General features: G+C 49.9%; 1 protein-coding gene across 1 annotated transcript in view; it reads left to right on the forward strand.

Moving 5' to 3' along the window:
• LOC142251194 (transmembrane 9 superfamily member 2-like) overlaps positions 1 to 17,085 on the forward strand; it is a 175,669-nt gene that overhangs the window by 16,023 nt on the left and 142,561 nt on the right. The window contains exons 2-4 of the mRNA XM_075323765.1: positions 3,629 to 3,696; positions 5,608 to 5,701; positions 5,897 to 6,018. Of these exons, the coding sequence (XP_075179880.1) occupies positions 3,629 to 3,696; positions 5,608 to 5,701; positions 5,897 to 6,018 (284 nt within the window). The remainder of the gene's footprint in view (positions 1 to 3,628; positions 3,697 to 5,607; positions 5,702 to 5,896; positions 6,019 to 17,085) is intronic.

Here is a 17,085-nt window from a genome sequence, read left to right on the forward strand (position 1 = left end):
TTTTTCCTTCCGCATTGCCGATGGAGGCAGGTAAGGAGATGTTCGTCGTTCCTGCGGTGTCATACATAGCGATGTGTGATGCCGCAGGAATGACAAACCACATCGTACCGTCGCTGCAGCGATATTAAGGAAATGAGCAACGTGTCAACGAGCAACGATTTTTTTACGTTTTTGTGCTCGTTGATCGTCGCTCATTTGTGTCACACGCTGCGATGTCGCTAATGGCGCCGGATGTGCGTCACAAACGACGTGACCACGACGATATATCGTTACCGATATCGCAGCGTGTAAAGCACCCTTTAGACTTGTATGGGTGCTCATGATACGAGACACACTGCCAGTCACTGAGCACTGGTCAGCACTGCCACTAGAGCGATTGCTACCTGATAAAACATTACATAGCACTCATCAATGTCATGTATACTCCAGTGTGAGTGAAGTAGAGAGCTGCTGCAAACAGCCTGTGACCGGCTGGACTAAGGCTAAGTTCACATTTCCGTTGATTTGTATCAGTCACATGCGTCGCTTGACGCATGTGACTGATGCGCTGTTCAACGCTGTACAACGGATGACAAAGAACTGGATTCTTTGTCGGATTCCGTTGTGTGCGGGGGGCGGAGTTCGGGGGCAGAGCCGAGCGGGGGGCGGGGCCAGGTGCTGAGGATGTCAGTGGAAGTGCTGCGGTCTGCATGGCTGTGGACAGGTGAGTGTATGTGTGAGTGAGTGTGTGTATGTGCATGTATGTATGTATGTGTGTGCACATGCAAAGTGCGGGAGGGGGCGGAGCCGAGCGGGGGACGGGGCCAGACGCTGAGGATGTCAGTGGAAGTGCTGCGGTCTGCATGGCTGGGGACAGGTGAGTGTATGTGTGAGTGTGTGTATGTGCATGTATGTATGTATGTATGTATGTGTGTGCACATGCAAAGTGCGGGAGGGGGCGGAGCCGAGCGGGGGGCGGGGCCAGACGCTGAGGATGTCAGTAGAAGTGCTGCGGTCTGCATGGCTGGGGACAGGTGAGTGTATGTATGAGTGAGTGTGTGTATGTGCATGTATGTATGTTTGTGTGTGTGTGCACATGCAAAGTGTGGGAGGGGGCGGAGCCGAGCAGGGGGCGGGGCCAGACGAGGGTGTCAGTGCTTGTCTGCATGGCTGTGGACAGGTGTAGGTGTGTGTGTGTGTGTGTACATACATGTGCGGAGTGCGGGAGGGGGCGGGGCCGAGCGGTGAAGTGTCGGCCTCCCTGCACACGTAACCAGCCTAAATATCGGGTAACAGCAAAGCACCCGATGTTTACCTTGGTTACCCGATATTTACCTTGGTTACGGGCCTACACCGCTTAGCGCTGGCTCCTTGCACCGTAACCAGGGTAAATATCGGGTAACCAACCAAAGCTGGTGACGTGTGCAGGGAGCCAGAGAGCATGCGCAGCGAAATCCGACGGATCTCGCTGCTCAAAAAACGTTACATGCTGCGTTCCTCCCGCCCGGCGGTCAGTCGTTCCACGACTGATCAGTCGGGCGGAGGGTGCAACGCAGCATCATCAGTCACAATCCGCTGCTCATACAAGTCTATGGGAGTAGCGGAATCCGCTAAACGGATTCCGCTGTTTACAAGAGCAGCGGATTGTGACTGATAGATTTTAGCGGAAATGTGAACTTAGCCTAAGCCGAGCATGTTACTTGAAGAATGACCATTTAATTGACTAGTCAATAGATGCATCCATCTCTGGTCATCCTTTTTAAAATGGCTTGTCTAGTCTAAAATGACAAGTCTGCAGTCACATGGTAATACACAGTATTATTCCCATCTCAAAGAGCCTATCCCAATATCTAATAGGTGTAATAATAATATTAGCAAATATCTCCAATGTAGTATAGTTCTCCTGATTAGCCATATTTCTTACCTCATGTGCAGGGCATTGCAGCTTGGGTATCCATGGTTATGTCACCATAAGCAACTGTCACTATATGGCTCTGTTCACACTAAAAAAAAGGATTGTTCTCAAGAAATGTCTTGAGTCTGAAAGATTAGCGTACTTGCGGTAAAAAAAAATATGCATCAATAACGCACTGTAAACCGCATGTGTTTTTACCGCGTTTTTGATGCGTTCTTTCCGCAGGTTGATCCCTGAGGGGTTTTTTTACCATTATCTATGGCAAAAAGCGCAGGTACCTGCAGAAAAAAAAGTGACATGCACATTATTTTTCTCAAGAAATTCTGCAGAAAGAATGTTCTTGAGAAAAAAACAGTGTTTGCAGACAGCTTTTATTTTTTGTTTTTCTATAGGTTTTGCTGGGGAACGTCTGCAGAAAGGTTACAACCATTTCTTTTTCCAGAAATTTCTGCAGCAAAAAAAGAGAGAAAAACGCAGCATGTGAACAAGGCCTATGAGTGGACGTAACCATGGCTATCTATGCTGCAATGCCCTGCACATGAGGTAACACATGGCTATATCAGGAGAACTATACAACATTCCTAATTGGAGGTGTTTGTTAATCTTATTTTTATACCTACTACATATTGGGAAAGGAACTTGGGGTACCGTCTCACTAAACGATGTACCAGCGATTCCGATCACGATACGACCTGGTCAGGATCGCTAGTACGTCGCTACAGGGTCGCTAGTGAGCTGTCAAACAGTCAGATCCTCCCAACGACAGAGCAACGATACGGCGGCCACTGGGATCCTGTCACATAGCATGATTCAAATCTTGCTTAGTAACATGGGCGTGCATCTACATTGCCTTTTCCGCGCCCCCTCTGCTCTGCGGTCCGGGACAGGTGAGTTCAGTCCTCTGAAATGTACTGCGATCTACAAGCCAGAACAGAGGATAGAAGCAGCCAATCCGAACGCAGTAGCGATCACCAATCGGAACAGAGAGGGCGGAAAAACAACGAAGATGCACGCCTACGTGAGTCGCGAACAAGGTTGTTGGGTAAGGTGTCACACACGCCGATGCGTGCTGCCCTGCGGGAGCCCGACAACCAAAAACTGAACCAGAACAGTGTGTAACGAGCAGCGATCTCACAGCAGGGGCCAGATCGCTGCTCAGTGTGACACACAGCGAGATCGCTAATGAGGTCACCGCTGCGTCACAAAACCTGCGACTCCGCAGCGATCTCGCTATGTGAGAAGTGCCCCTTAGAGATGGGTGTAACCCCTTTTAAGGTCCTCTTAGGAAAAAACAATGTTACCACGTCGATATCGTTCGTGCAAGCTCATTACATACAAGCAAATGTTCACTCAAAAGATCGCTATTACGATCATTGGAAAGTCACTCGTTTTCATAAGAGCAATGTATGACGAGGTGTTAGCGGCTTAGTACACGCTGATCGTTTATGCCGACGAGATTTTTAAGCAAATTGAAAGATCTGGTTTCCCGAAAATCGAACACTATTCCGATCGCTGGCAGCTATTAGATTGTTTCGAATGATATTCCGATTATCGTCCCATCTAATGAGGGCTTTATGGATTTACACTGAACAACCCCTTTAATTAGAATAGTCGTTTTGCAATACCCAGCCCAGAGAAGTGTGACCTGTGATACGCTCATCGCAGTGGGTTGTCTTACGTTTTGTGCCAGTTTAGTATATGGATTACATTTTTGTTTTATTTTTTTTTTTTCAGTCCAACGTCGAACTTTTTGTGAACAGACTAGACTCGGTGGAATCTGTTCTACCCTATGAGTATGACGCGTAAGTACTTCTTATTCTATGTCTCTTATTGAATTTTCTGATAGTACGGTCTTTGGGACTATCCATAGTCTTTAAACGCCTCACCCACCGGTCCATCTATTCTACAGTGATGTTCTCTTTTCAAATGTCACTGCATTGTAGAGCAGCTCCATTGTGCGGCTGTGGGGGGGCAGCGAGTCGGCTCCATGCAGGGGAGGCAGACATCATCTCTTATCAGATCTACCGTCTTGATTGATGGTTCAAAGCTGTGTATACAGCACTGTGTATATAGATTAGGAAGAGATTAGAAAGCGGTTATCTTGCTTCTTTCCTTTTGATCTAGTGATCTCTGGGTGTAGAGAGACCAGCAGCTGCTTAAAGAGAACCTCTCATTAGAAGTCTATAATACTTACCTAACGGTCAGTACCGAGCTGTCCAGTCAGATGGGCGTCTCAGTGTCCCGCGCCTGCTCTTTCGGCCATCTTTGGCCTACTTCTGAAGCTAGTGTGGATGGCCGAAAGAGGAGGCGTGGGACCCAGAGAACGGAGACGCCCATCCGACCAGACAGCTCGGCACCAACCGTTAGGGAAGTATTATAGACTTCCGGTGACAGGTTCTCTTTAACACTAGAACTACTGGACTCGTGACGCCTATATAGAAATACATAGTGCATAGTAGTCAAAATGACTACCTCCGTAGTTCTAGTGTTAAAGGGGTGGTTCACTACTCTGCAATACTGGCCACATCTCTGTAAAACTGATAGGGAAGGCCTTTTCTATATACCGTGCTAAGCCAAGTCTGTCTGTTAGTGGCGCTATTTCGGTTTGCTCATCCCCATGAAGTGACCCCCCCCCCCCTTTCCCAGGCTCCGTAAAACCCAGTGATGCCACGTCAACATCCAATTGACCCTACATCACCGAAAACGGCCCCAGTCCCGAGTAACTTGGCTGTGGGTGGTATTTCACCACTCATCACAGCGCAGCATGTTGCACGCGCTCTCCTTCACTAGAGAGCTCCACAAGCAGGAGCGATGCTGGGCTGTGATGAGTGGTAAAACACCGCCCACAGCCCAGTCACTCAGGAAGACTGGGGCCGGCCGCGGTCATGTCGGGTCAACTGGAAATTGACGTGACATCACCAAATCTCCAGAGGTCACGTGCCCGGGAGGGTGTCACTCCATGGGTATGAGCAGACTGCAGTAGTGCCGCTTAGAGGCAGAATTGGCTGAACAAGGCTTAGGGAAGGCCTTCCCTATCAGTTTTACAGAGATGTGGCCACTATTGCAGAGTAGTTAACCACTTATTTAATATTAGGAACCCCAGACCGCTCTATGTAGAGAAGAGACTCCTGTAACTGGGACTAATATGCCAGCCCCATTCACAGGGGAAATCTGTAGTAAAACAACTGTATTAATGTGCACAAATGTCCCCAATGTTTTATAAGACCTTTTATGAAGGACACACTATGTACAATACATGGAAAAAAAAATCCACTTTAAATCCGTTCCAGCCCCACCCCATTGAAAAATGTCCAAACTATAAAAAACATTTCTAAAGAGTGGGCAGTGCATGTTAAAATTATATAAAAAATATATATACTTCTCGCCAAAATCCAACTAGATGGGCGCAGCCTCACTCAGTGCAAGTGTATTTACTGGGAATGCGTCACCAGTTTGAACACGGGACTGGGGCAACAAAATTTACCAATATTTTTTTTTTTTTTTTTTTTCTGCCCCGATTTATATACAGTATTATCTTTTATAAATGATCAGGGCTGAAGTTTATTGCTCCAACCATAATTTGTAAAATGGTTCAGGTATTGACACAAACATATGGTAACTTAACTATTATATATTATATTATTATATTATATTATATATTATATTATAATATTATTATATAATTTATTTTTTTTTTCCCTTCCTTCTCACAGCTTTGACTTCTGCAAGGATATAAATGAGAGGCATCCTTCAGAGAATCTTGGCCAAGTGCTTTTTGGAGAAAGAATTGCGTCCTCCCCATACAAGGTTGGTCCCATGTCACTGAAGGCATTGGTGTAAGTGACGTGCATGATTGTGTATAATAACGGTGGGCGCATGTGTAGAGATCGTCTGTACCAACGTTACTATGAGAAAATTCTTCAAATTGGAATATAAATCTCTATCTTCGTGCTAAATGGTCATAAAAGCTGCATCTTGTGTAACTGCGCGTCTCCATTCCAGTTCACATTTAACAAGAATGAAACCTGCAAAGAAGTCTGCCGAAAGGAATATGGCCCTACACTTAATGTCAGTCTTGTCGATTTCATTAAAAAAGGAATACAGCTTAATTATCAGCATCACTGGTAAGTGCAAATACGCTTACTGATCCTCAGCACAGAATGACTGTTCAAGCCAAGCACAGGTGCTCGGTGTGGCATGGCGGGGCCAAACATTTAAGTGCATCGTCCCACCTGCTTGTTTCCATCTATCTCCAGACTCCCCTTTTCTTTGACAGCTGTGGTTTCATAGAGTCAAATCAAATCTTTATTTTTATATAGCGCGAATATATTCCGCACTGCTTTTACATACATCAGGAACACTGTCCCCATTGGGGCTCACAATCTAAACAGTCCAGAGAAGGGTGGAGATAGATGCGAATACAAGCGGGTGGGAAGGTGCACTTAAATGTGACAGGCTTTCTTATGGGACAAAAGCATTGGAGCAATAACAAAAACTTGTTATGAAGGAGCACATAGTGTGTAGAGTATACCTCCCCAGTGCTAAGAAAAAAATGTACATGTTCTGGTTGCAAATTTCTATGGTGCATGTGTCTATAAGGGACCTTGCTTTTGCCTTACCGCCCTTATTGTAAAAAAATATTGATTGTATGTAAGTATGTATGATACTTACCATGTATGTGAAGCTGAGACCCAGGCTATATACTGTATGTATACATATATAGCCTGGGTCTCTGCTTCCCATACATGTTAAGTTTTTTAACTGCATGAGAGGACACACATTAGCTAGGGACCCCAAAAATAAGAGAATACCGTGAAGAGGTTTTGGGGCTCTGTTGCATTGATCAATTCAGTAGCTAAATTTCTTTATCGTTCCTATGGGAGACCCAGACATTGGGTGTATAGCTTCTGCCTCCGGAGGACACACAAAGTACTACACTAAAAAGTGTAGCTCCTCCCTCTGAGCATATACACCCCCTGGAGAACCAGATCTAGCCAGTTCATTGCTTTGTGTTCAGGAGGCATACATCCACACATGCATTCTCATCTGATTTTTCATTTTTGGAAAGTTTTTGAAGAAAAGCGGGTCCAAGCTTGGACTCCCGGCATGTCCCTTCTCACCCCACTGTGTCGGCGGTGCTGTTAAGGTTGATTTACAAGGCTGGAGCCTTACATGCCGCACTCCTTCACCATCCCTCGGGCTCTGGCTTGAAGTGGGAGCCAGCACGGTTCTCCTTGCTTTGCAGGAGACTGGTCTCCATCCGCAGCCCTTCAGGATCCTGCTGGACGGAGCACTCATCCCCAGGGACTTGGAACCCTGCGTCTCAGCAAGCTAAGTACCTGAGACGTTTATATTTGGGGGGTCCCGGTACTTTATTATGGTGGGAGAGTGTGCTGTGTAACTTTTGTGACATTTCCAGCCGGTTCTCTGGCTGTCGTCTGAGAACCGCGCCGATGGTGCCTGCACGCCGGCCGCATCGCTTAAATTTAGGCCCCGTCTTCGCCGGAGGCCTACTTTTGATTTCACTGCCCTCGCATGTCAATCATGCAGAGGGACAGTGCGGCTCCGCCCAGCGGCTGGTTTGCACAGGGGAGAGACACTCCTCACTGAGTACATGTCTCCTCCCCTGTAAATCTCCTTGGCCCTCCAGATCCTGCTCTCAGAGCAGGTCCCGCCCCCTCTCCTCGCTCCGGCGCCATTTTCTCAGCGTTTTTTTCTCTGGATCAGCGCTGGCTGCAGTATCCCTTCTAAGCTGCTTGGGGGTCCGGGCTGTTGGATCTGGAGGGCACACAAACGGTCTGGTAAGCCACAACCTCCGGTTGTGGACCTTATTATATACTCTCTGGGGGTCATTCTGGCTCAGAGCCCCCACTTCAGCAGCATGTCTCACACGAGGTGCAAGGCTGTACTCAATATGCAGCATGTAAGCTCATACTGCCTGAACAGAGCACATATCCACATTGTGATGCCTGCTCTAACCTGACAATGCCTCAGCCTGGAATCGCACTCACAGTGGTCCCTCCGGCTGCTCCGGCTCCGGTGGCTGAACCCCCCCCGGCTTGGGTAGAATGCTTCTCTAGGTCAATCTCCCAGTCTGTTGCCGACTCCATGGGACAGCTGTCCCGGACTTTGCTGAACATGCATCAGCCCCCTTCTCAGGGCGCCTCTGCTGCTAGGGCTCTCTCAGCAGAGCTCACAGAGGATTCTTCATCTGGTCCCAGACCCCGTCCTCCTAAAAGGAGACGCAGGGCTCCCTCTCCTGCCTCGTCCCGCGGCTCTGATTCACGAGCTGACTCGCAGGACGAGGAGGATGCCTTTACTGGGGGCTCGGACGCTACCTCCATGTGTCCCATTGATCTGTCCAAATGTGACACAGATGTTAGTGATTTGATTGCGTCCATTAACTCTCTACTGGACCTCAATCCGCCAGTATCAGAGGAGCATCCCTCTCTGGCAGAAAAGCACCAGTTTACCTTGCCTAAGAGGACAAGGAGTGTGTTCTTTAACCACTCCAGTTTTCAGGCCACTGTGACCAAGCCTAGGGCCTGTCCTGACAAACGCTTCCCAAAGCGTGGTTCTGATGACCGTTTTCCCTTTCCACCTGTGGTGGTCAAGGAGTGGGCTCATTCACCAAAGGTAGACCCTCTTAAGGATTCCACTGACCGCCAGGTTGACCTTCTGGCCAAATCTGTATATGAGGCGGCTGGGGCCTCGTTCTCCCCATCTTTTGCAGCAGTGTGGGCTCTCAAGGCCATCGCTGCTTCTCTAGAGGAGATGCATTCCCTCACCAGGGAATCTATGCCCGAAATGGTTGCCTTATCTTCTCAGGCTTCAGCTTTTTCATCCTATGCCATGTCTGCCATGCTGGAGGCTTCTCACCGCACTGCGGTGGCTTCCGCTAATTCTCTCGTTATCCACAGAATCTTGTGGCTTCGAGAGTGGAAGGCAGATGCTTCTTCAAAGAAGTACCTTGCTGGGCTCCCTTTTGCTGGATCCAGGCTATTCGGTGAACAACTGGATGAAATTATTAAGGAGGCTACTGGCGGGAAGAGTACTTCCATGCCACAAACTAAAACCAGGAAACCTGCCCAGGGTAGGAACCAGTCGAGGTTTCGTTCCTTTCGTTCCTCCAACTGGTCATCCTCTAAGCCCTCGGCCTCGTCCACTAACTCAGACAAGGACCAAAAACCCAACTGGCGCACAAAGGCGCGTCCACAAAAGACCGCAGGAGCTGCTGCCACTAAGGCAGCCTCCTCTTGACTATCTGGCCGCGCCAGCAACGTCCTTAGTTGGTGGCAGGCTCTCCCACTTTGGCGACGTGTGGTTTCAACACGTCTCCGATCAGTGGGTGCAGGATATCATCTCCCACGGCTACAGGATAGAATTCTCTTCCAGCCCGCCAAACAGATTTTTTCTGTCAACTCCCCCCCCCCTGCTCAAAGGCCGCCGCCTTCTCTCAGGCCGTGGCATCCTTGCAGGCCAACGGAGTAATTGTACCGGTTCCCGCCCGGGAACGGTTCAGAGGTTTCTACGCAAATCTCTTCCTAGTCCCCAAAAAGGACGGTTCCTTCCGGCCCATCCTGGATCTCAAGCTTCTCAATAAGTATGTTCAGGTGCGGCATTTTCGCATAGTCTCTGCGATCAGTCATTGTCTCAATAACCCAAGGAGATTTCCTGGCATCCATCGACATCAGAGATGCCTATCTGCATGTGCCAATTGCAGTTTCACACCAGCGTTGGCTACGTTTTGCAATCGAAGAGGAACATTTCCAATTCGTGGCTCTTCCCTTCGGGTTAGCCACGGCCCCTCGAGTATTCACGACAGCAGTGGTTGCGGTTCGGCACCTCCAGGGGTTGGCACTCTCGCCACTCTAACCCAATTCGGGTGGCTTGTCAATCTGCCCAAATCCACTCTGACTCAGACCCAGAGGCTCACGTACCTAGGGATGCAGTTCGAGACTCTGCCGGCACTTGTGAAGCTGCCCTTAGTCAAACAGCAGTCCCTCCATCTGGCGGTGCGCTCTCTGCTGAGGCCCCGCCGTCTTTCCATCAGGCACCTAATGCAGGTGCTGGGTCAGATGGTGGCGTCAATGGAGGCTGTTCCTTTTGCCCAGTTCCATCTGCGTCCTTTGCAGCTGGAAATTCTCTGTTGGGACAAGCGGACTTCCTCCTTGCACAGGCTAGTGGCTCTGTCGCCACAGACCAGGAGCTCCCTTCAGTGGTGGCTTCGGCACCTCTCTCTGTCTCAGGGACGCTCCTTCCTGGCCCCGTCCTGGGTGATCCTCACCACGGATGCCAGTCTATCCGGCTGGGGAGCGGTATGTCTCCACCACCGAGCACAGGGCACTTGGACTCCGTCCGAGTCAGCCCTCTCGATCAATGTGCTGGAATCCAGAGCTGTGCTTCTGGCTCTCCTAGCCTTTCAACACTTTTTGGCGGCCAAGCACATCCGAGTCCAGTCAGACAACGCGACAGCGGTTGCCTACATCAATCACCAAGGCGGGACACGCAGCCGCCTGGCAATGTTGGAGGTTCAACGCATCCTTCAATGGACGGAGGTCTCCAAGTCCACCATATCCGCAGTCCACATCCCAGGCGTGGAAAACTGTGAGGCAGATTATCTCAGCCGTCAAACCGTGGACAGTGGCGAGTGGTCCCTGCATCCGGCAGTATTTCAGTCAATCGGCCGCAAGTGGGGCACTCCGGAAGTGGATCTAATGACATCCCGGCACAACAACAAGGTTCCGGTTTACGTGGCTCGCTTCCACGATCCTCAGGCCCTTGCAGCGGACGCTCTGGTTCAAGATTGGTCCCAGTTTCGTCTGTCCTACATGTTTCCCCCTCTAGCTCTCTTGCCCAGAGTTCTGCGCAAGATCAGAATGGAGGGCCGTCGGGTCATCCTCATTGCACCGGACTGGCCCAGGCGAGCTTAGTACCAAGACCTGCTCCATCTGTCCGTAGAGGTGCCGTGGCATCTTCCGGACCGTCCAGACCTTCTCTCACAAGGTCCGTTTTTCCGCCAGAATTCTGCGGCTCTCAGATTGACGGCGTGGCTCTTGAGTCCTGGATCTTGACGGCTTCTGGTATTCCTCCTGAAGTCATCTCCACTATGACTCGGGCTTGGAAGTCTTCCTCGGCCAAAATCTATCACAGGACCTGGAGAATTTTCCTGTCCTGGTGTCGCTCTTCCGGCCATGCTCCTTGGCTTTTTTCCTTGCCGACCCTTCTGTCCTTTCTACAGTCCGGTCTGCAGCTAGGACTATCCCTCAATTCCCTCAAGGGACAAGTCTCGGCTCTGTCAGTGCTGTTCCAGCGGCGTATCGCCCGGCTGGCTCAGGTGCGCACCTTCAAGGGCGCGTCTCACATCATTCCGCCTTACCGGCGGCCCTTGGATCCCTGGGACCTCAATCTGGTCCTCACGGCCTTGCAGAAACCCCCCTTTGAGCCTCTTAGGCTACTTTCACACATCAGTTTTCTGTATTCAGGCACAGTCCTTTTTTTTGCCGTATCCAACGTTTCCGTTTTTGTTGTGCAAACCGGAGCAAACCGGACCTACCGGATCCGTTTTTAAGCGGATCCGTTTAGGACGGATCCGTTAAAAAACGGATCCGGTAGGTCCGGTTTGCATCCGTTTTGCATCCGTTATGTCCGTTTTTTGACGGATCCGTTTTTTAAACACTAAACAAACAATTAACGAGTTCCGTATTCTGATTGGCTATTGGGAACATATAGTATATATACAGTATTTTGAAGCATATATGACAGAATGAAGACAGAGGCAAGCAGAAACCATGGATGCTATTCTTGCAAATTACACAAAGATCGCTGCAGATTTTATATTTGAGGCAAATCGCTTGGCTATCATCGTCAGAGAAAAGGAGCGACAGCGACTGAGGCGTCAGCGACATCGACGCTTTTGGATCCATCCCCTGACTGCACAGAGACTGACACGTGGGGTGTTTTCAACACTATACCTGGAGCTCCGTGGAAACCATGAAAAATTCACAAGCTATGTCCGGATGTCAGTGATTAATTTTGACGTCCTCCTTGGCCTTGTTGCGGACAACATCCGTAAAACGGACACCTACAGCCGGTTCTCTATAACACCCGAGGAGCGTTTGCTGGTTACGCTTAGGTAAGTTTTTTTTTTTTTAAATTGTATCCTCCTGTAAATTGACTTTTAACTGTAATGTGTTTGCTATTATTTTTTTATAATTATTGTCTTTCCTTTACAGATTCCTTGCAACTGGAGAGTCGCTTTCATCCCTCCACTACCAGTTTCGACTAGGAATTTCCACCATCTCGGGAATCATTAGAGACACTTGCCAAGCCTTGTGGGATTGCCTCCATGATGATTTCATCCCCCAGCCCACCAGGGACAGATGGCTTGCAATTGCTGAACAATACTATAACATTTGTCAGTTTCCAAATTGCCTTGGCTCAGTGGACGGCAAACATATAAGAATTGTGAAACCAGCTGCTTCGGGGTCAGAATACTACAATTATAAAAAGTATTTCTCAATTGTCCTAATGGCAATAACGGATGCGGACTACAAATTCATCTCAGTGGACATTGGCGCATATGGGAGATCCAATGACTCTCAGGTCTTTAAAATGTCCCCAATGGGGCGGCGAATCTATGGGAATACTTTTGATTTCCCTCCTGCAAGACCTCTTCCTGGCACATGTGAGCCCCCAATGCCCTTTGTTTTTGTGGCCGACGAAGCCTTTCAACTCTCCCAACATCTATTGAAGCCATATGCAAGCCGTGGATTGACGCAAACCCAAAAAATATACAATTACAGATTATCCAGAGCCAGAAGAATGGTGGAATGCTCCTTTGGGATACTAACCAGCAAATGGCGAGTGTTGTTAACAGCCATTAATTTAAACATTGAAACTGTGGATGAAATTGTGAAAGCATGTGTGGTACTGCACAATTTTGTTTTAACAAAGGAACCTTTGTCCTTGGATGACCAGAGTTTGGAATCCACCGCTTTGTCTGACTACACCAGTCCTGGATTTAGGAGTAGTGTTGCCTGTTCCACAATCCGTGACAAATATGCTGACTATTTTGTGTCCCCAGAAGGTAGAGTAGATTGGCAAGATCAAATGGTGTAAGATCTTTGTTTAGTTTTATAACAAATAAAAATAGTTAAAAATAAATTAAAAAATATCTTGTTAACTTTGTTAATTTTAATCTTTCACTCGCTTTAAAAATTTGTAATTTCTTTGTCGCTCCATTGGGAGACCCAGACAATTGGGTGTATAGCTATTGCCTCTGGAGGCCACACAAAGTATTACACTTAAAAGTGTAAGGCCCCTCCCCTTCTGGCTATACACCCCCAGTGGGATCACTGGCTCACCAGTTTTGTGCTTTGTGCGAAGGAGGCAACACATCCACGCATAGCTCCACTTTTTAGTCAGCAGCAGCTGCTGACTATGTCGGATGGAAGAAAAGAGGACACATATAGTGTCCCCAGCATGCTCCCTTCTCACCCCACTGTATGTCGGAGGTGTTTGTAAGGTTGAGGTACCCATTGCGGGTACGGCGGCAGGAGCCCACATGCTGATTCCTTCCCCATCCCTTTTTACAGGGCTCTGGGTGAAGTGGGATTTACCGGTCTCCAGGCACTGAGACCGTGCTCCATCTACAGCCCCTGGAGAAGATGCTGGATGGAGCGGAGTACATCAGGGACATGGCCCTGCTTCCTCAAGGTACTCTGTGTCCCCGTGCATTTGGCGCTCACACCGCAGCATGCTGGGTGTTGTAGTGCGCCGGGGGACATCAGCGCTGCGGCGCCTGTGCCATGGCCTCATTCAGCTTTGCTGAAGCAGGCTCACTTATGGGAATTGGTCGCGCCGGCCGCTGGGACTGCGGCGCGGCTGGCACTTGTAGTGCGCCGGGGACTTCAGCGCGGCCTGCGCTTTTACGGCGGCCGCGCTGATAACTAGAGTCCCCGGCTTTTGCGGCCTGCTTCCGTTCGTTCCCGCCCCCAGACCTGCCAGTCAGGAGAGGGGCGGGACGCTGGCCACTTCCAGGAATCGGTCGCGCCGGCCGCTGGCAGCGGCGCGGCTGGCACTTGTGGTGCGCCGGGGACTTCAGCGCGGCCCGCGCTTTTACGGCGGCCGCGCTGATAACTAGAGTCCCCGGCTTTTGCGGCCTGCTTCCGTTCGTTCCCGCCCCCAGACCTGCCAGTCAGGAGAGGGGCGGGACGCTGACCACTTCTATGAATCGGTCGCGCCGGCCGCTGGAACTGCGGCGCGGCTGGCACTTGTGGTGCGCCGGGGACTTCAGCGCGGCCCGCGCTTTTACGGCGGCCGCGCTGTTAACTCGAGTCCCCGGCTTCTGGGCCTAGTCTCCCTTCGTTACCGCCCACAGCCCTGACAGTCAGGGTAGGGGCGTGACGCTGCATAGAGCAGAGCTGAGAGCTGGAGTATGTTTTGCATACTCCACCCCTCTCACTGTGTGCACTGTGAATCCGGATTCCCGCACTTTCTCAGGCACGCCCACGGCTTCCTTCTCTACAAGGACACCGGCAGCCATTAGTGTCAGTTTCTGTACGATACAGAGACAAGTGTGGAAGACCCTGGCATTCTGATAGTCACACAATCGCTGTAACAGGCGTTAAGCAGCACCTGTGGTGCTAACCCCACTAGTGCAGAAGTGCACTTATAGATATGCTTGTACTATATACATTGCACTGTTTGGTCGCACGTTGTATATACCCTCCTGGTTTATGCGGAGGAGTTATCAGCATATTCTCTGTGTAAAACAAAGGTGCAGAACCACATGTTTTTCTATACAGCTGGTACAGCATGTACGGCTATACGGCCGGCAGGTACATAGACTCCCATTGTATGCACTAATGGCCAGGGGATGAGGACGGTGTCTGCAGTATTTACTGACAGTTTTTCTGAGACTATGGCTATGATACTAGAAGCCTAGCAGTCCGGACATGTCTCTCACAATATGGGCACTGTTGAATCATTGATCCATGGCCCCCCTCAGTGTGAATAACTAACAGCTCCGGGAATGTCACACGCATCCCAGAGTCACGGCTCTGCACGGACGTCAGTCCCAGACAGCCTAAGTGGGCTCGCTATGAGCGGCCTCGGTTTCATCAGGGTCCTAACAGAAGGACTCGCTGTGTAATGAGGCGGAAGTAGCGGCTCAGGATTCTGATCCTGAGACCGCTCTCAATCTGGATACTCCTGATTGTGACGCCATAGTAAATAATCTTATAGCGTCCATCTATAGAATGTGGGTTATTTCTCACAGCTCCTCCAGTGGAGGAGTCAGCTTCACGTATTTTTCTGGACCACTCTGCCTTCAGAGAGGCAGTCCAGGAACACCACGCTTATCCAGATATGCGCTTCTCCAAACGGCTTAGGATACACGTTATCCCTGTCCCCTGACTTGGTCAAGGACTGGACCCAATGTCCCGAGCGGCATCCTCCAATCTCCAGGCTTGTAGCTAGATCCATAGTTGCAGTGGGAGATGGAACTGCAAACTCAAAGATGCCACTGACAGACAGATGGATCTCTGGTCGGTTGTCCTGGACTCTGCGAACCGTGCGGCGGTAGCCTCCGCTACTCCGTGTTTTTAAGCAGAGCCTGGTCTGCTCGATAAGTGAATGGAAGGCAGATTCTGCTTCCAAAAAAGGTTGCCTAACCAGTTGCCTTTTTCTGCTGACCGACTGTTTGGTGAGCGTTGGATGTAACCATCAAACAGTCCAGGGGTAAGGATTCATCCTTTCCTCAGCCCGGACACAACAAACCCCAACAGAGCAAGAGGCAGTCGGGGTTTTCGGCCTTTTCGAGGCTCGGGCAGGTCCCATTTTTCCTCGTCCAATGTGGACTCAAAAGGATCAGAGGAGCTAAGATTCTTAGCGGGCTCAGTCTCGCCCAAAAAAGCGACAGTCTGAAAACCCGCTTCCAAGGCGGCTTCCTCATGACTTGCGGCCTCGGTCGGTAGCAGGCTCTCCCGCCTTGGCGATATTTAGCTGCCATAGGTCAATGACCATTGAGTGTGAGACATTCTGTCTCACGGGTACAGGATAGAGCTCACTTCTCGTCCTCCAACTCGATTCTTCAGAATTTCTCCACCTCCCGGCCGGGCCGCTGCTCTTCTGCAAACAGGGTGCACTCTATAGGCAGAAAGAGTGATGACCCCCGTTCCTCTTCAGGAACAAGGTCACGGTTTTTACCCCAAATTCTTTGCGGTACCTATAACAACGGGCCGTTCCGTCCCGTTCTGGATCTAAAAATGCTCAGCAAGCTCGTGGACACCAGGCGGTTCCGGATGGAATCCCTCCGCCATGTCATCGCCTCAAGGTCCCAATGATATTTCCTAGCATCATTAGGCATCAAGGATGCTTATCCACACGTGCCGATTGATCCAGAGCACTAGCGTTTCTACGCTTCGTTATAGGAGACGAACACCCTCTGTTCGTAGCTCTACCTTCCGGCTAGCGACAGTCCAACTGGTCTTCGCCAAGGTCAGGGCAGCAGTAGTCACAGTCCTGCACTCTCAGGGTCACTCTGTGGTCCCGTATTTAGACGATCTACTTGTCAAGGCACTCTCTTAGGAAACATGCCAACACTGCCCGAACGTTGCGCTGGAGACTCTATAGAGTTTTGGGTGGATCATCAACTTTTTAAAGTCAGATCCGACCCCGACCCTATCGATAACATATCTAGGCATAGAGTTTCTTACTCTCTCAGCGATAGTGAAGCTGCCGCTAGACAAACGGCATTCACTACGGGCTGCAAGCTCTTCTTTAAGAACCAGTCGCACACATTGAGACGCCTCATGCACTTCCTACGTAAGATGGTAGCAATGGAGGCAGTTCCTTTCGCGCAGTTTTACTGCGTCCACTACAATGGGACATTCTCCGCCAATGGGACGAGGAGTCGACGTCCCTCAACAGAGTCGTCGTTCTTTCTCAGGCGGCCAAGGAATCTCTACGGTGGTGGCTTCTTCTCACCTCTTGGTCAAAAAGAAGGTCCTTCCTATCCCCGTCCTGGGCGATAGTTACGACAGACGCGAGTCTATCAGGGTGGGGAGCAGTTTTTCTCCACTACAGCGCTCAGGGTACGTGGACTCAGCAAGAGTCCACTCTTCAGATCAATGTTCTTGAACACAGAGCAGTGTATCTTGCCCTACAATCCTTCCAACAGCGGCTGG

This window comes from Anomaloglossus baeobatrachus, chromosome 9 (assembly GCF_048569485.1).
Source record: "Anomaloglossus baeobatrachus isolate aAnoBae1 chromosome 9, aAnoBae1.hap1, whole genome shotgun sequence".
In the NCBI taxonomy this organism is placed as follows: domain Eukaryota; kingdom Metazoa; phylum Chordata; class Amphibia; order Anura; family Aromobatidae; genus Anomaloglossus; species Anomaloglossus baeobatrachus.